This window comes from Toxorhynchites rutilus, chromosome 3, assembly GCF_029784135.1.
Source record: "Toxorhynchites rutilus septentrionalis strain SRP chromosome 3, ASM2978413v1, whole genome shotgun sequence".
NCBI classification, from domain to species: domain Eukaryota; kingdom Metazoa; phylum Arthropoda; class Insecta; order Diptera; family Culicidae; genus Toxorhynchites; species Toxorhynchites rutilus.
The window spans coordinates 284,738,055-284,758,637 of record NC_073746.1 but is presented as its reverse complement, the minus strand read 5'-3'; the positions used below and the strand labels follow the sequence as shown (position 1 = coordinate 284,758,637).

The following is a 20,583-nucleotide window of genomic DNA, read 5'->3' as shown; positions in this document are numbered from 1 at the left end:
CCCCACGATTAATCAACAACCGAATAAACGAAACGTTTAGTCAAACCCCTTTCCACTGGCTTCTGTATATTTATACCGTTTCCCCGTCGCGCACTTATTGACGACACGGTCACACCTTTAGTATATATATATATGTACACACCTTGGGTTATCGCATATTTGAGTTCCCACAGATAGAATCTAGTACATCACCATGCACAACCCCTTGTTCACTTCTTTCCGAACTGTCAACCATGGTTAGCTGTGTGCGTGAAAGCACAATGCCATCATAAACGCGTATTATGTAGAAAGAAAGAAAGGAACACAGAGAATATAGCAGGGAAAAAGAATCTTAAGAAAAATACGTTTCTCGACTCATAGGAGAATTCGATTCTGGGACCATCAATCAGAAATTTGTGGTGTTCTAGTGCTGAGTGAAAGTGGCAACTTTTCGCCCTCGTTTATCGTGAAATCGTTAACTAGCCGTATGAGGCAGCGTGCCGAACAATGATCAACCATGTAACCGTGGAAGCGCTGCATTCGGCTAACTACGTGGAGAATTATCTGGACTCGGTGGAAAATCTTCCGGACGACGTCCAGCGTCATCTGTCCCGGATACGAGAGATCGATGTGCTGTACCGCAATCACCTTCGTGACGTGAGTGTGTACTACGACCAGTGGAATAGCGCGAACGGTTCATTGGGCCAGCTGGTGAATGGCAGTGGTGCTGGTAGTGACTCGTCCGCCGCTGCCGTAGAACCGAGCAACGCTTCCAAAAGAGCGATGGCCAGAATGCAACAGGGGCTCATTTCTGCCCAGGAGCTGGGCGATGAGAAGCTGCAAATTGTGCAGCATCTGCAGGATCTGATCGACCACAAGACGCGTCAGCTGGACCAGGATTTCAAGAATTTAGGCAGCGACTTCTTCTCGAGGTAAGAGCAGAATGATACCAGGTATCGAAGCAATGATAATGTTTTTTCTATGCTTGTCTTCCAGACTGGATTACGGTAGGGAAGAAAAAGTGAACGATAGCCAGCAGAAGGAAATTCGTTCCAACAGTCCCGTGTCCGCCTGTTCCTCCAATAACGTCAATTTATCGCCCGCGGTTTATGCCTCCGCAATTGGAAACGGTCAGAGCACTGCAGCGTCAGGGGCGAATGGTGGAAATGGATCGACCGCAAACTCCGCTAGCGGGGGAAATTATTCCGCCAATAGTGTCAGTAGTAATACCCATATCGGTAGTACTTCCGGTGCAGGTGCAAGTGGTGGCATGGGTAGCGGTGGTGGGAGTGAGCGAGGTTCAAAACGCGCCAGACGCCAGACACGTAATGAGCAGCAGCAGCAGCAGCAGCATCAACACGGCGGAAGTGCGAACGGCTCGAGCACACCTAATTCCATCTCCGGGGCTCAACAGATGGATGTGGACCCGATCGATACGGTCAATGTGAAGCAGGAGGTTGGCAGCGCCAGTGGAAGCGGACAAGCGACGTCAAGTGGTGCCAGTGGTAGCGGTACAGGTGCTGGTGGTAAGGCTAATTCTGGACAGAACAACAGTGCCAGCTCTGGCAAGAAGGGTGGCGCCGGCTCGGGAAAGAAGAAAAAGCGAAAGACCGGAAGGGGCCAGGCGCGAGAGACTCGAGAAGACACACCACCACCCGAGGAGGCCATCGATCCGGACGAGCCGACCTACTGTTTGTGTGATCAGGTGAGTTCGATTAGTCGGGATGATTTTGGGTTTGTTTCGCGTGTTGTGTGGATACAGCAAAATGTGATGAGAGGAATGCGTTAGGCGTCGTGCACAAATAACGTAACTCTAAAAATCCGGATTTTGGACCCCCTTCCCCCCTACGTAACGCAATTTCTTATCTCTAATACACAGAAAGTAACACAACCTCGAACCTCCTCCCCCCCCATATCACGTAACGTAATTTGTGCACGACGCCTTATCAAGTATTTCGACACTCAGTAGTGAAATTAACAACCGGACGTGATAAGCCGAAGTGATAGCAAAGGATGTTTCGAAGCTTAAAAAGTCAGATGCCTTGATGCACAGCTTATGACAGTTTTTTCACTGTTAAAATTTTGTTAATTATCAGTTTTGGACTTCATCAGCATTGTGACAATGAATATGCATACAACTATTTGGAGAATGCAAATAGAAGAGATGTTATCTGAATAAGTGACTCGAGTTGCTAGCTATCAATTTTCACCTTTGTAACAATACATGAGTGCCGAGTCCATAAAATGAAGGGTTCTGGGAATGAATCTATACACCTTCGCACTTTTCCTCAACTGGTCAACTAATAATACGCTATCGAGCCATGGTAAATACTTCCTCTAGTTGAACTCTTGTTCGCGTTTCTTCATCCATGAACGCTTGCAGATCAATGTTTTTAATTGTGTTTAGTCTTCCGGAGTGCCGTCAACATGGCTAGAGTTAAGAAATGAATTGACGAGCGTTAAGAGCGAGGATGACTGATGAACTATTCTAGCAAATGGTTAGTCTAACTGACGTGAATAATGAATACAAATTTGCCTCATCATTCAACCTGACTTCAATCCACCACTACTACTCCCCCTGACATGAATCTCGTTGCCCGCGTACGCAATCGTATTTTAAAGTCCACATAAAGTGAAACGAAAATTGATTTCTGATGCAAAACAGTATTCACACCATTAATTTCGGCAAAGTTTAAAGCCTCTTAAAAACAAAGAAACAACAACACCATTAATTAGAGATGTGCCATCCGCTCATGAGCTGTTCCGAAGAATCGACTCTTTGAAGTGAGTTGACGCGGAACAGCTCGCAAAAAAATCAAACAGCTCTTCAGCTCACTTTGATGATGATGAAGGAGAGAAAAGAGCTGTAGAATTGAAGAGAGTGTGTGAGCTGTAAGATTCAAATGAACTGACCGTCTCTCGCTCTTCCTGTTAAGACATCAGTTTAGTTTAATTTGTCCCTCGTCTTTTCAACTGTTATATTCGCGTTGACGGCATTGAGCTTTGTTTACCAGTTTACCATAAGATTTTTTTTTTTGAAGAAAACTTTCTATTGTAATGTAAAGCCTCAGTAAAAATGTCGGAAATGTTGTACTCGCCGAGTCTGTTGTAAATAATAGTCTGGAATACGTGTTTCAAGTAATTAATAATATGGTGTGAAAAATTTCATTTGAATTTTAACATTTTCAAACTGGCTTCGTGGCTATCGAGTTTGGGACCCAAATTGAAAGTCGGCACTGACAACTGAGCTGAAGAGCTGTTCATAAAGAACAGCTCATTTAGATGAGCTGATATGATCAGAGCTGTTCATCATGATGAGCTGATTTGCACACCTCTACCATTAATGGACAGCTCCGTTGTTTACCCCAGGGGTATGACTAAAACGACAAATCCCTCATATTGCCAGTGTACCCAATATTGCTGCGGTTCACTGACATTTAGGTTCTGTCAATTACTGTTGTTTACAATTCGGTCCGGTTATATCTCGCGTAACTTTTGAAAAGGTCCAATGTAACATTTTCGCCAACTCGAGAAAAACGTAGTTGAAGACCCGAACATTATTTCGCGAATTGTCTTAAAAGCTATCAATCTTTACCACTGTTTTCACCACTAGCTGTCAAGAATAACTCCGTAAAACCAATCGTAACTATTGTTCCGTGATTTGAGATTAAGGTTGAAGCCTCGGAGCGAAAAATGTTACATTGGACGTTTTGACTGCCCGCGTTTGCACATTGGACATATTACGTTGCACTATAAAAAATTGAAACTAACTAATAAACAACAATCCAAATATCAGCATTTCATTCTAAAGACTGATTATTATTGTTATCACTCGTTGAATTGCACTGAAATCGATAACAACACCTGTAAGAAACAAATTCCAAAACGACCGAAGTACGACTGCGAGTTGTATTGACTGCTTTGTTACTTCGGACGTTTTGGCCGTCGGAGGAAAGTGGCGTCCGAAGTAACAGCCGGGTGCTTAAAATTCGAATCTGTACATTGGATATTTTTTGTATCGGCGACAAAAAGATGAAGAAGATAGATACGTGAACGATTGTTTTTGTAATACATTCAATGATTGAAAACTAATAGCGTGCAACCATTAACTCGATTTGTTTACATTTGTTACATAGGACCTTTTCAAAAGTTACGCGAGATATAGTCGAATAGTGGCTAATTTAAACTACATGTTAAATGTGAACACCTCCATGTGAAACCGAAACATGAAAATCGCTCATGCAGTTAGAAATAAAGCATACTATCTTCGTGATTTCAACGATTTCATTCCTCGCAAATGATATATTTATAAACAAATGACGCCATTGATTTTGATTTTGGGTAGCCTATATCCACGGCAGTGGAACTTCATACAAATCACTCGTCGAAAAGTGTCTCCTTTTTCACTGCTTGTTTACATCGACGAATATATTTTTTTCCACTATGTTTCATAGGAGAGTGTATGCATACTGACAGATTTCACTACGAGGTGTTTAATGAAGGATGAAAGGTGGGAATGTTTATGTTTATATATGATTTATCGTACGATTTAATGCATAAAAGTTGTCAACAAAATTGGAGTTAAGCATATTTTTAAATTTGAACGAATATTGATAAGAGATTCCCAGCAAGTCTTGATGTTTATTGCGTGATTTGGTAACTAATAACTTGTTTGTTGTGTTGTAAGTTGTTTGAAATGAAGGTTTAGTGTAATTATTTTATTTTGAGGATTATATTCACAAACATACAAGTATGATAAATATATATTGCATGTATATGATGCGCCTAGCCAGCCCATACATGCAAACGTGGAGGCGATATACATACATCCTAGAAAATAATAAATCGTATAATTATCGTTTATATTACATCATATACCCCATATACATGTATATGGCCTCCAATTTCATATGCATATGCCAGTTATACACATCATACAAGTAATGTGTCTTAGATGTATGTATATCGCCTCCAATTTTAGAATTTTAACGTAGGACTACGTCTTACATTAAGGGTGCCAAATCAGAAAACATCACTTTTTTATGAAATAAAGTTAACGTTAATAACTATTTTTTGCTACGAACGGATTTAAACGTTTTGTATACCAATCGAATTGGAAATTTTTCTAAGATTTTTTTTGTTTGATATGCTATACATTACAATCCCATAGTCTGTATATGGTTTAAATTGATGAAAAATGAAAGCATTCCCATTTTTCCAGGCATTTGTTCTGTCCATTTGTGTGCTTTCCCGAACAGAGCTGTCAATAACGAGTAACTTATGCAGCCGCTAGAACAGAAACAACGAAGGGAGATCGAAAAGAAAAAAATTGCGAAGTAAACTCCACCCTTGCATAGTATGTAAGCTGTCGCTAGCGTATAAGTATTGCATCTCCTCTGAGGAAAATTCTCAGAATATTTCTGTGCCCGAAACAACAAAGGTCGCTTATTCTGCTCGTTTTGTGTTTAATGTATTCCTTCGAGCTGTGAACGCTAGTGAATATTTCACTTGAAGTGCATCTGGCATTGCAATTAACACAACCATCCGAGGCATGGCTAAGCAGGCGAAAAAAGAGAAGAGTACAAATGATTTTAGGTCGCTTCTAAACATCAGTGTTTGTTTTTTTGTGTGTAACTTGTTTTCATTGCGCAAAACATAGAACTTAGTAACTTTGTTGACGGTATCGACCGAGAGTCGAGAAACGATTTTTCATAAACGGTCATTCTTGCGATGTTTCATTTTTAGCACTGCAACTGTATGCATCTGGGAGACGCGTGTTTGATGCTTGTTGAATGGCGATGCACTTCTTCTTCTTCTTTTGAACACTTGAAACTCAGAGAGTTCATTCGTCTTCGATGGCGATGCACGGAAGATGCCACTCGTTAATATTCAGTGCAATGCGTGCATTGATGTAAAGAAACTAATTGCGACATATGACCATAGCGTATTTTTCTCGCAAAGGCAAAAAATGATCGTTACTTCTCGAAATGAGTCTACAAAACTACGCAAGCCATTAAACATTTTCAAGGTCCCCGGAACTTTTTACTAAAGAGTTATTTATGAAATTTCGACGTATTCACAAATAATATTCGAAATGATAAACCATCAAATTTCAAAAGAAAAAAGATTGCGTAGTTCTACGTTCTAAGCGGTCGTATCTCTGATACAATCCTCGAATTTTTTTTAACGATTTAATGTTTGCTGGGCAGGCCCGAAGGCAGTTTTAAATTGTTAAAAAATGAATGAAATTTTTTACTTCATGTTATTTGATTACTTGAAACATGTAGTACTGAATTTTATTTAACCATTTCTATATAAATTTTGCGATACTTCCACTAAATAAAGCACAATAAACAATCAGGAATGAAGTATCCGAGTGCAACTCTTTCGTATCATATGTAAGAACTTTAATTGCCCTAGAATCATATTTCAGGTAGCCGTACGAGATAGCTGCGGCTTGATAATCCAAACAACCGGAGTTCAAATCCCATCGGAGCAATTTTATAAGCGTGGCCCCACTCATATCAAACATTTATGTCCCTGAAAGTCAATTGATTGATTCCTATTTGTACAAACATAATGTTTATAAAGGTTCTATATACATACAAAAATGGTGATTCCCCGGGCCGAACATTTTACTTTAATATTTTCCGCCATTTTTTATGGCAGTGATGAATCGTATATTCGTATAACAACAGACTTATTATGTTATTAGGTATTGCCCAATAACCTTGCATGTACAGTAAGTTACCTCTAATTCGACATTTAGTTAAATGGACAGACCTGTAATGGGATACAAATAATAGGACTTTTCCATCTCTAATTGTATATTTTGTAAACATCGATTTTGGTACCCGAAGTATGGCCCCAGATTGGAAGTCGCCACAAGACGTCAACATTGTACCACTATCATTGTGAATGTCCAATTACAGGCCAATCACCTCTAATGCGACACTGAGTAGTTCCTCGGTATGTCGAGGATTAGAGGTAACTTACTGTATATGCTATTTAGGCGCATCATATACTACCCAAAATATCAGATATTCGATGCTCTATATACGATAGTTATACGATTTAATGTTTGCTGGGTTGGCATACTTGGCAGCTTGGTTTGTCAAGTTCATAATCTCATGTCTACAGTTTTGAGTTAAGTGCAATTGAATGACGAAATTGAACTAATTTATTTTGTCACTATGTTTATCAGAACTCAAAAGACCGGCAAACAGATAATCTTTCGTTCTTAAAAGTTGAAAATAAAAAAAAAGCATCTTTAACTTTCACTTTTCTTAAAACCGGAAAAATTCTGACTTAAAAATAATTTTTAACGTAATATTCCAAACATACATGTATTTACAAGAATCTATAATAATTATCATAATTATTAAGAACGTTTTCCGCCATTCGTTTTTGGGTTGTCTGTAGTAAATCGTATATATGCATGACAATAGTCGTACTAGATGCATGTAGAAGTCGTATATTCATTCATCCAATCATCGTGAATACTGTTGCAAGTGAAAAATAAATGTTTGTTCATTGCTTATGACATTATGCATTATGACATAAATAACAACATATTACAGTAATTTAAATTTAATACGACATGCCGAGGCACCACTCAGTGTCGCTTTGGCGGCGATGTTGGCCTGTAATTGAACATTGGCGATGTGAGTGGTACAGTGTCGACGTCTGGTGGCAACTTTAATGGGCGCCATAATTTGGTCCCCGAACTCGATGTTTACAAAAATGTCCAATTAAACGTGTCACATTACAGGTCTGTTCAATAATCTAAACGTCTCATTAAATATAACTTACTGTATATAAACAATATTTATTCCCAGCTGTTTTGAGGCATCTCGCACAAATTGACAATATCATTCATTTGTCAGTGCAAGTCGGTTCGATTTTTAGAGTGTAAAAAAAGTTCACTGTTTACATAAAAGCAATCTCGAATCGGTCCCACTTTTTTGCTTGAAGTTACTATCCCCTGCTATATCCAATTCATGTCTAACCCCTGGTTTACCCACCGTGAACTCAAACATCGATACAACGTAAATAGAATAACAGGTATATTATTGACGTAGAACTACGTCTTTCATTAAGGGACTAGACTAGAAAATGAATTGATTAGCGCTGACTAGCGAGGATGACTGGTGAACTAGTCCAGTCAGTGGTTATTTTAACTGACTCGACTAATGAATACAAATCTGCCTCTTCATTCAAATGACTTCAATTCACATTTCCATTTCCCCCTGATACTAATTTTGTACCCGCATACGCACGTCCATATAAAGAGGAACGAAAACTTGATTCCTGATGCAAAAAAGTAGTTACCCCATCAATGGACGGTTTTTTTCTACTCACCGTGAACTCAAACCAACGAACTTAAGGTGAAGGTGGAAGCTAGCCACAAATGGCTGCCACAATGGCGCTCATTTCTTTCATCTCCCTCCCTCACCTCTCGCCCGAAAATCAATAATTTTGCGAAACAGTGTGAAGAAAATGATCCTTTTCGCACACTTCCCATCAAGTAAAATCAACCAAACTCTAATCGATTACTCACAAGATATTAAATTTTCATCTGCTTTCGCACCGTATAGTGAAGAACGTCGGAAAACTCGAGCAAGTGCTCTGAAAGTTAAATTTTCGTTTTTCAATCTTCTGCAATGGTTTTGTTTGTATTGGTGGAAGCATCGTTATTTTTTCGACACTGATGCCAAACAACATCATCGAAACAGCTATAAAAACCACTCAATAAAATGTTATTCCGGAGTCATAGCGTCCCATGTCATGAAAATCAATAGAATAAAATTGTGTTGATATCAATACAATTGTTATTTTTACGTTTAATGGGTCTATAATGTAAGTTTTAGCAACTTTAACATTGGGTAAGAAAATTGTATTGCAGAGCTCGGAACACTGCCACGGCTGCCTATGCTTTCAAAAACAGTAAACGGAAAAGTATTAAATTCAATCTAAATGCCTCGGCCAACGAAGAGAAGGGTTAAGGCTTTCCAACGTGAATATGTGAAAACAATACGATCAACGAAGGAAAATATTAAGGAATTATCAACATCGAGTTACTATGCGGAAGAACTTGTTAATACCAAAAGAGCCCCAATTCGCATGTGTTATAAATTTGCTCATATTACGCTCGCGTATAATCAGAATCATATGCAAATGCACCTTCTATATATATTTATATTTGCAATTGTTCATCGGAACATATCGTTCATACATTTTACTTTAGTATTGAATTGTTATTTTTTTTTTTTTCAAATGTATTCAAAGACTCGTGTCAATGAAGCGCCACACAGTCTGATAAGTGAATTGATCTATTTACGTGTGCTTTGCTCTTTTCTCACAAACACTATTACCCCATTTTTACACGAGGGTTTACCTATACTACTACAATGGCTAGCTTCCACCTTCACCTTAAACATTTATCTCAAGTATGCTATAAAGGTCTTCGCATTAGTATTAGTTAGTGTTTGGGCAGGTCGGATCTCCCTTCTTCACTTGGAGCTTCTTGGATGTTTTTTAAAATAACAGTTGGCACTTTAATAGGAATAGACTGTATTTCTCGAAGGTTGGATTTGAACTGGCGCTTTATGAGGCTATAATTAATTGAGGTAGTTACACAAAGTGGATTCGGCTTTTAGCCATAAAATTTCTTATCTAGATGTAACATCGCCGCCACCTTGAAATTGACAATTTCAAACAAAATATGTATGGTTCTTATATAATAATAATACAATTGTTGAATTTTAATTTTCTTCTTGCTACTTTCCATTATTGGTTTAAAGTTCACAGTGTTGCTGCTGGACGCTCGATTCATCTGGTAATAAGCAAATCTTTGTTACTGGCCGAGCCAGGAGTCCTTTAGGAGTTCGTAAGGTCACTACTCTGATGAGTTTGTCCTTGCCTGGATGCACAGCTGCAATGCGGGCTATGGGTCAACGAACTGGATGTTGGAACTCGTCGATTATCACTACTAGTCTCCCTGGTCGAATTTCCGTGTTTGGTTGGTATTTGCAGGTGTCTCGTTGGAGCTCCTGTAAGTATTCGGTTCTCCAGAAATGCCAAAAATTCTGGAACAACTGCTGCAGTCGTTGATGCGAGATGGATTTTGCAAACGTTGGGATCTGGAATGGCATGCATGCTCGACCCGATCAAAAAATGAGCCGGTGTGATGACGTTATAATCTTCGGGGTCCTCTGTCATCGGGACAAGTGGCCTTGAATTCATCGCTGCTTCTATCTCTGCAAGAATGGTAGATGAATCTTCGAAAGAGACACGCGAATTGCCAAGTTGACGATAAAGTTGAAGTTTGGCTGTCTTTACGGCAGCCTCCCAGAGCCCACCAAAATGAGGCGCTTTTGGTAGGTTTAAGTGCCAAGTGATGTGTTCATCCACGCAGAATTTTAGGATTTTATCAACCTCGTTTTGATCGCTCAACATACGATCCAGATCATGAAGTTCGTTTCGGGCTCCGATAAAGTGTTTGCCGTTGTCGGAGTGTAGATGCGCAGGGCGGCCCCGCCGAGCAACAAAACGACGGAGTGCGGTGAGAAAGGCCGGCGTCGAAAGATCACTCACCAGCTCTAGGTGAACTGCTTTCGTTGCGAAACAAATGAACAAGCATACATATGCATTAGTAGGTGAAGCTCTCTTGTGTATTGCCTTCAAATACAGGGGTCCAGCGTAATCAACCCCTGTAACAGTGAAGGGCCTGCTCGGTGTAATCCTAGCAACAGGAAGTTGGCCAATCTGTTGACGGACCGGAACGGGATTTGCTCGGGTACATTGCATACAATTTCTTATTACGTTTCGAATCAACCGTCGACCATTTACAGGCCAATATTCTTCGCGCATTGTAGCCAATGTTAATCGGCCGCCACCATGAATGAGTTTTAGGTGAATGGATTTTGCTATAAGCTTAGCAAGCGGATGGAAACTGGGAAGTAAAGCTGGATGTTTGGATTCGTATGATTTTTCTGCCAATCTAAGCCGCCCTCTCACTCTCAATATACCTGACTGATCCAGAAATGGATTAAATAATCGAATTGAAGATTGCCTTTTCACTACCATGTCGTTTTGAAGGTCTCGAATCTCTTCTGGAAAACCTTCAGCCAGAGCTAGAAGAATCAGTATTGTTTTAGATCTCAGAAGTTGTTGGACGTTCAACGAAGTGCTGGGGGTAGAACCATTTGAAGCGATGGGTGTTGTTCTGATTTTGGCTCGTGCATTATCCGTGAATCTCACACAATATCCGATGACTCGAACTAAGCGTGAAAATTCTGAGTATCGTGAAAAAATCGTGTTGTATACCAGTTCAGTTCTAGTTGAAACAGTCAAAATAATTTTGCGTTCACTTTCTGCTTCGGGTGATTCGAATTGCTCTGCTATAGGCCAATTCTCCGCTGAATAAGAAAGCCATGCCGGTCCTTTTTTCCAAAGAGAACTTTGAAGGAAACCTTCCACATTCATGCCGCGAGATAGAAGATCAGCAGGGTTTTCAGAACCTGCTACATGATTCCACTGTATGCTTTCAGTAGTGGTCTGGATTTCTGAAACCCTATTGGCGATAAAGGTTTTCCATGTGTGTGGAGGAGATTTCAGCCATTGTAGAACCACAGTAGAAAGAATTTGTGTTTTTCATATCAAAGGCTTTAAGTATCCGGGAGTGAAGTTTAGCTGCGACGACTGCTGCACACAGTTCGAGTTTAGGAAGAGATAGTCTTTTAAGAGGCGCTACTCTGGTTTTTGCGGCAATTAAAATGATACGTACATTGCCTTCTGGATCCACTGAACGAGCAAAGGTGCATGCTCCGTAAGCTGCTTCTGATGCATCTGCGAATGTGTTGAATTGGACATCAGTATTAGAAACGAAGGCGTGTCGTTGGATACGGAAGCTTGATAACTGGGGAAGTTGATGGTAGAGGTTTTCCCACTTTAGCTTCAGATTAGAAGGAACTTCTTCATCCCAAGAACAAGCTGTCAGCCACAGCTCTTGCATCAACATTTTGCCCCTTATCACGATAGGTGCCACCAGCCCTAAGGGGTCAAATAATTGGGATATTGCTGATAAAATCGATCGCTTAGTTATTCGATTATTCTTTTCATTCACACGGTAATTAAACCGAAATTGATCCGTCTCTGGCTCCCAAGAAATACCCAAAGTTTTGACGGTCTCCTCAGGATCGAATCTGACACTTGATTGGGTTCCAATGTGCTCGACATCAATACCCTGTAACACCTCAAGCTTGTTCGATGTCCATTTTCGAATGGGAAATCCTCCTTTAAATAATAGCTCCGTCAATTCGTTCCGTAGTTGAATGGCTTCCGCAATACTATCAGCGCCACCAATAAAGTCATCAACATAGAATGATTTTTTCAATGCAGTGCCACCAAGTGGATAGCAGTCGCCTTCGTCGTCAGCGAGTTGTTTGAGAGTGCGCGTGGCTAGGTAAGAGGAAGGGCCAAGACCATATGTCACGGTCAACAGTTGAAAGGCAATTGGGGGCCCAGAAGGACAGGAATGCCAATAGATTCTCTGTAGGTGGGTATCATCCGGATGGATAAGCACCTGGCGGTCCTTTTTTTCTATGTCCGCTACAAGCGCGACATAAAATTTCCGGAATCGTATCACTATCCAATCGTATCATCGTTTTCATCCATTTAAACCATATACAGACTATGGAATTGTAATGTATAGCATATCAAACAAAGATTTCCGATTCGATTGGTATGTAAATCGTTGAAATTCGTTCGCAGCAAAAATAGTTATCACGTTAATTTTATTTCATAAAAACGTGCCCTGTTTCTGATTTGGCACCCTTAATGGAAGACGTAGCCCTACGTCAAAAAAAAAAACATTTCAGGACGATCAAACCATTCTACTAAACAGTTATTATCAAAATTTCACAGCATTATAAAATAATATCCGAAGTTATAAACAAGCGACATATAAAATATAACAGTGTAGTTCTACGTCAACAATGCGGTCGTGCATTGGACACAACTAGTGATCCCCGATTTTTGAAATTAATCGTTCATTAGCTAATCGAATACTTTTCAGCAGTTTGTTATTCGATACAATTAATCGCCCCAAATAATCGATTAATCGATTAATCGTCACACTGAGAGAAATAAATAGTTAGACTAATATTTCTCATTTGCTAGAAAGCCATCTGGAATCAAAAAAGTGTTCATGGAGTGTTTGATGATTGAATTTCAGGATAAAACTGCAGTGGCCGTTCTTTTTTTTCTCTGGGTTTGGATCAATTAATCGATGTAAAATATTCGTTCGCTTCGATTATTGGTTGCGCAGTATTCGTTGGATTAATGATCGATTTCTGTAGGAAGTATTCGATTAATCGATTAATCGAACGATTATCGGGGATCACTAGACACAACCTCCTATATTTTTTTTGTGTGGTTCTTGTGCGTTTTTCTGTGCGATATATGGAAAGAAGCATGTTTGACGAAATTATCGTCCATTTAGTTTTTTTTTCTATGGTTTATGTGCATTTCAGTGCGAAAAAAGCATATTTGCATCTGAATTATCCCCTTATTAAATCATTCCCACCCTTCCATCAAATGCTCTAAGTTGCGCATGACATGATTTCTAACAGCAACAAGTTTCGACATGCAACTAAAAGCACAACACAACCACGCGCAACCGAAAAGGCAAACTGTCCCATCGCAAAGCAGGGAAACAAGAGGAAATCGAATGGTGAACGGCGTGGATTTTAGTTATTTTCTTGGGGGAAATTTTTTATGTGGGTCCTATCTTCCGCACAAAAAAAGTTTTTTTCAAATTGTGTACCGATCATGATTTTTTAAAACTGCTGGTGTAATTTAACTCGTATTTTTATGCGACTTTTTGGGCGATCCCTATGCCCCGCACAAAAAAGGTTTGCCTGTATATATATATATTGCAAGGGATAGCAGCGTTGAAAATTAAAACTTTAATTTGACTACCCTTCCCTGAGCATCTAGTTAGCTAAATATTCACATAGTTTGCACTCTCTGATACTCATGGGTCAGGATCTGCTGCATTAATTGAGTATGAATCATTCGCTTTGCGTAGTCCGTATGATTCTGCTGCTTCATGATGCATGGACAGGTTAGACATGTAATGAGTTAGAGGCAAAATAGAATATAAACTTTCTGCACCGAATCCGTTCATGACGGTTTTGGGTTGCTTGCTCGTGTATCATGCAGTGCGAACCGAAACAGAATTGTCTCGTTCTCTTTTGTGTCATGATTTGTAGCTCGTAAAAGCAAAAGAATGCCACTGGTGGAAATGTTTCTGTAAGATCATATTTGAACAAACGAAGGCGAATTATTCAGTGAAACGTCATAGTCTATGTGGTGATTAAAGCTGAGCGTTCGGTCAAAATAAACCCCAAGGACCCTGAGAGATGTCCCTTCTACTATTTTGTGGTTTGATTGTGCAGTTTTGGTATCTTTCTGATCTTTTTTCTATTGTTACTAATGTGTAGGAGTTTTCTCACACATATAATGATTTTTAATTATTATAATTTCACACGGGTTGCACATTAAGCAAGTTATAGGTAACTCAGGGATAATAACTCCTCTCAATCTTGTCACGCTTAGTCTCTAGGACAACGGCCTTAATCTAGAGTACAATTTTGCCGGAAACGATACTTACTTAGGGTGGGAGTCTTACCCCGTCGTCCCATACATTGAATCTAAAAAAAGACTACTTTTTGAAAAGGGCCAAAGATTTTCAAATTATTTTTTTACGAAAATTTCTAACTCAAAATTATCATATCTAAAAAAATTTAGTCAATGAATGAAATTCATTTTTCTCAAAAGTGTATTTTTTTTAAATTCTCGAAAAAAAAAGTTTTATTGTTTATCATGATGTTTCACCGATACACCCGCTAAAATGGGTACAAATAATTGAGGGTAATGCAATACACTAAACTAGTTCATTAAAATTGGGTATTATAGTGAGGGGTGGCCTGAATATACCATACTCTGTCGCCGAGATAATAAAAAAAATATTGCCTAAATAACAGACGAAAAACAATACGACAAATAGAATCAGACAATCTATCGACTGCATGCGCGATGACGTTGAATAGTATGAATTTAGTTTACCTGTACGGCGGATATTTTTCGATAACGGAACCATAACTTTCCCCATTCTCTTCATTTCCAGATCTCCTTCGGCGAGATGATCCTCTGTGATAACGACCTGTGCCCAATCGAGTGGTTCCACTTCAGCTGCGTGGCGCTAATGTCCAAACCGAAGGGTAAGTGGTTTTGTCCGAACTGCCGCGGCGATCGACCGAACGTGATGAAGCCGAAGGCGCAATTCTTGAAGGAACTCGAACGCTACAACAAAGAGAAGGAGGAGAAAACCTAAACCCTCCGATTGTAGCTGTAGAAGGGGTTATAGAGTTTAGTATATAGTGTTGGCTTTCCGTTTGTTCTCATAGGCAGGACTCCTGGAAATGGTTTACCCAGTTCTTCCTCGAGAAAATTTCTGTTTGCTTTGCATCATGGTTGGTAGAAGTTACAAATGATCACACTTTTACTTGAGAACGAACGTAGCAGCAGAATATATAGAGATACGAAACAGAGAATCATTTCATTTCGAAATTTTATTTTATTTAGAGAGCTTTTTCAAATTATTAACGTTAAGGATTCGTTAAAAAATCGACTCGTCTCTAAGAAGGCTGTTGTCTAATGTCGCAGATCAAAAACCGCTGCTTTGAATCTTTTTTGGTTTACTCAGGCCTAGGTTTTTTTTTCCCAACCGTAATAAAAAGTTTTTTTGTTTCCAAAACAAAACGAAACACATCTGAAAGTAACAAAAAAACGACAACTAACCATAAATTGTAGCGCGTAATGGTAAGAAATAAAATGATTTGACCTAAACACATCAGTCGTTCAAATGAGAGACGCACGAGAATCCTGTGCTGACAAGACACCTATATCCAATATCCGAAAGCGCAATAACGTTTCACCCACGCTAGAGAACACCTGTGGGAAGCGAAAAGGCAAAAAATAGAAAATAAACAGTGTTTGCGACGCGCGTCACCAGCATGCAAACGATTTCGCCGTGGAGTGTTAAATTTACTTGCAATATTTGGGCTTCAGCTCGTGAAAGTGTATGTGTTTTGAAAAAAAGTTTCTTTGGGCTTTCTTTTCTGCGCACTGCATAAATTTTCCCGCTGTTCGTTTCGCGCAGCGAATTCTTTATCCTCAGTTTTTGTGATGTGGTTCAAGATCATTAAAATGTGTACCCATGTTGCTACTTGATTTTTGCATTTCGAGGATTAATTTGTATTTCGAGATCGTTCACAATTTGCTTGGCCAGTGGCGAGGAGCGAAATTTGGACATGGAAACAGTTTAGTTGGACAGTCTAGCATTCTTAAAATAGTTTCGAGAATTCACGGCGATCGTATTTGGTTCCTACAGATTTATACTGTACCAGCTGACCCAGCAAACTTCGTCCCGCCCAAAATTTATTTTTTTGTTATCAATACCTCCAAAAATTCACGTTTTCTTACTTACGGTCATGGGTTCAATCGTAGAATTGTTCATTCTTCTAAACTTCTAATTAACCCTTTACAATTTACTTTTAATATACATTTCCTAGGGCCTCTACCAAAACTCGTCATTATAATATCAGATTATTTTCAGGCACAATTCTCGTTCAAGATTTTCCAATCACTTACAAATAACATGTTTCTCCGTTACATCGAATAAATGTTTGATACAGAAAATATTATAGCATGGAAATAGCTCTAAATCGGATAATTCCTTCTTCGAATTTTGCTCTTATCAACACATTCGGCGATCCATTTTTATTTATATATATATATATATATATATATATATATATATATATATATATATATATATATATATATATATATATAGAAGAAGGAGTGCGTTTTATCACTTTAAAATCCATTTCAACTTTCGAACAAAAAACAATTTCGTTGGCGCAAACATCAAATGGACTAACAATGCTTGTCACTATGTAATTATAGAACATATGGGAATTAAATTTTCCGGATTTTCCCATTTTGCTGAGTTTTCCGAAAATTTTCAATTGTCATGTTTGATTGGAATATGTGTAATATTTTTATGGGACCCCCTCTCTATTCCAGAGGAGGGAGGGGTGTCATACCATCATAGAAACATTTCTCGTACCCAAAAATCCTCACACCACAAATTTGGCTCTATTTGCTTGATTAGCTCTCGAGTTATGCAGAAGATTGTATTTCATTTGTATGGCAGCCCCTTTCCCTTAGAGAGGGGAGAGGAGTGTCGAACCACCATAGAAACATTTCGTGCCCTCTAAAATCTCCACATGTCAAATTTGGTTCCGTTTGCTTGATTGATTCTCGAGTTATGCGAGTGTCACACCACTATGGAAACATTTATTGCTCCTTATCTTATTATTATTCATCGATTCTCGAGTTCTGCAGCATCCCTCTTGAGGGAGGTGGGAGGAGTGTCAAACCACCATAGAAACATTTATAGAAACTTTTTATGCCAAGTTTGATTCCATTTGCTTGATTAGTTCTCGAGTTATTCAGCCCCTCTTCCCTTCAGAGAGAGGGGAGGATTGTCAAACTACCATAGAAACATTATCTGCCCCCTAAATCCTCCACATGCCAAATTTGGTTCCGTTTGTAAGATTAGTTCTTGAGTTATGCAGAAATTTATGCTTCATTTGTATGGCAGTTTCTCCACTCCTTAGAGAGGTGGGAGGAGTGTCTATCCAGCATAGAAACATTTATTGCACCTTAAAACCTCCACATGCCAAATTTGGGTTCATTTGTTTGATTAATTCTTGCTGAAATTTGTGTTTCATTTGCATATCAGACATCCTGTGCTGGAAAATTGACTGAGTTAGGGGCGAAAATTGTTTATTTCAATGTTTGAAAGAACGAGTTGCCGACTATGTACTTTATTCAGTGGTGATAGATGAGAGAAAAAAAATCGTAGTTACCGAGGAATTGGCTTGACTTTTTCCTATGAACGTAGGATTCGAGGATGTCTTGAAGGATATCGTCCAAATCATCAATCAACTCGCACGCATTGGATCATCGTGAGTTCCAAGCTTCTTTTCTTCTTTTGTTTTTTTCACTCGGAAACAAACGCAAGTTCAAACAACAAATGGTAAATTTTCATTTTACTTATTTTCTGACATTGAAAATTTCTCAAGTGTCAACATCTGGGAAAAATGTCCAGTCAATTAATGCTGATTTTTCTCGCAGATGTTGGTACTTTAAAGCACATGGAAGAATTCTCCAGTTTTCTTTACCCCAATCAGTTTTAATGATGTAAATGCCGCTGAAATCATGCAGATATAGCTCATTGTAACGCAATGTGATTTAGAGCTGTGTGACAAATTTGAAAACCTCGATGTCTTGGATTTCTTCTCCAAATTTGTTCCAGAAGCGTGATTTCCAGAACTAATAAAACATGCTCATTTTATTACTCATTTGTTTTAGTCCACAAATATTTGTGAGCAATTGTTTCAGTCATGAAAGAATTGAAATCAAAGTCGAGTAACAAAATCACTGATAGTCATTTGGAGAACACGCATCGCAACCCTATCTCTCACATTCAAGCTGATTTACATAAAATTACTCAAAGAAAGTAGTACGAGTGAAATTGAAACGATGTTGGAGTATGTTTGTATTTATGTATTTTCTTTTCCTTTTTTTGACGTGGGACTACGTCTAACCGGAGTATATGGAGGGTGAAATGAAAACCTAGACACAGAACATGCAGGAAAAAATTAATGATTCCGAATACTTATAACTCGAACATTTCTTACTGGATCGGAAAGATGTTTGCATCAATTGATAGGGAATATGGCTACGCTTCTATCGCCGTTGATAAAATGTTATTTTTCTTTAGATAACCAATTGAATAACTGTAAAATGTTAAGCGTTATCTAAAGGACCTAACTACCTCGTTTTGATTGGCCCGATTCACGGTTTCCCCAACACAGCCATCAAAGCCAAGCAGCGTTAGAGAAATCGGCATTGCAAATACTTCAAAGTCGGGGGTATTTTTGTTCCGATTGAAATGTGTTTCCCCAACACAGACTTCAAATCCAAGGAGCGTGAGGAAATTGGCATTGCGAATACATGTAAGTCGGGAGCATTTTTGTTCCGACTGAAATGTGTTTCCCTAACACAGACTTCTAATCCATGAAGCGTGGGGAAATTGACATTACGAAGACATGTATGTCGGGACCATTTTTGTTCCTACTATATTGTGTTGCCCCAACACAGACTTCAGAACCAAGGTGTCTGGGGAAATTGGCATTGCAAATTCATGCAGATCGGGGTTTTTTTCGACTGAAATGTGTTTCCCTAACACAGACTCTAAACACAAGGAGCGTGAGAAAATTGGCATTGCGAATACATTACGGGGGTATTTTTGTTCCGATTGAAATGTGTTTCCCTAACACGTACTTTAAATCCATGGAGCGTGGGGAAATTGGCATTGCGAATACATGTAAGTCGGGGGCATTTTTTGTTCCGATTAAAATGTGTTTACCTAATACAGACTTCTAAACCGAGGTGTCTGGGGAAATCGGCATTGCAAATACATGCAAATCGGGGGCATTTTTGTTCCGACTGAAATGTGTTCGCCTAACACAGACTTCTAAACCAAGATGTCATCATAACAAACGTAAAAGGACTGTCATTAAATTTACTTGTAACGAACAACATAATCTATCACAATGCATGAATTGTCCTTATATGTCATTATACAATCTTTTTACTCACAAAGCAAATATATTGAATTCTATTGAATTCGGAAATTATTTCATTTGTGGAAGCATCCATACCTCTAACGCTAAAGATCACGAGTTGAATTCTCACTCCCGACATTCTTCCAAAAATGGAAGTAAAAGTGACGAACCAGCTAAATGTGTTGAAAGTCACTATAATAGAGAAAAATATTGTTTCATTCAATCAAAAATTTATTCAATGCAAATTAAAAAATGATTGCTAAGCTAAGGTCCCACGTCAACCTTGCGGTTATATCATAGATATAATCCACCCATTTTTTTCTTTTAGGCTCATTAGCACTTTAGCTGTAACAGAGCCGATTTTTTTTTTTAATCGTGTACATGTCACATGTTTATCATATCTATAATTAGCACATTACACAGTTGCCTTTTTTCGGCGTTAGAGTAATCCCTTCTATACCATTGTATATGGTACACATTTACACAATAGCCATTTGGGCGTAAGAGTTTTCTATCTGTTCTTCCATTATCCAGTTAGACCGGACAGCGGAGACAGTTGATTGATCATTGTTGAGTTATTTATAAAACAGCAGCCCTACGTGTCTTGCAGAGCAGAGCAGAAATTGTATGCATGAATCGATCTTATTTCGATCGTGGATCGATCTCCATAGCTGATGATTGTTGCGTGGACGTAGTTATTCTGTAACAACACATGGCCCATGGTCAATGAGGGCCCTGAGTTTTGAACTCACGATCGATTGCTTGCTAAGCGAACGCGCAACCAATGTGGCTACGGAGACCCCTTTATGTATTTTCTATATTGAAACAAACAAAA

The 20,583-nt window shown here is 39.0% G+C and overlaps 1 protein-coding gene across 1 annotated transcript; it reads left to right on the top strand.

Annotated features, from left to right (window-relative positions):
* Positions 1–255: 255 nt before the first annotated feature.
* LOC129776338 (inhibitor of growth protein 2) lies at positions 256–15,894 on the top strand. Its single transcript, XM_055781923.1, has 3 exons — positions 256–911; positions 976–1,684; positions 15,173–15,894. The coding sequence occupies exons 1-3, from the start codon at positions 487–489 to the stop codon at positions 15,377–15,379; spliced, it is 1,341 nt and encodes a 446-aa protein (XP_055637898.1). The 5' UTR covers positions 256–486; the 3' UTR covers positions 15,380–15,894.
* The last annotated feature ends 4,689 nt before the right edge of the window (positions 15,895–20,583 follow it).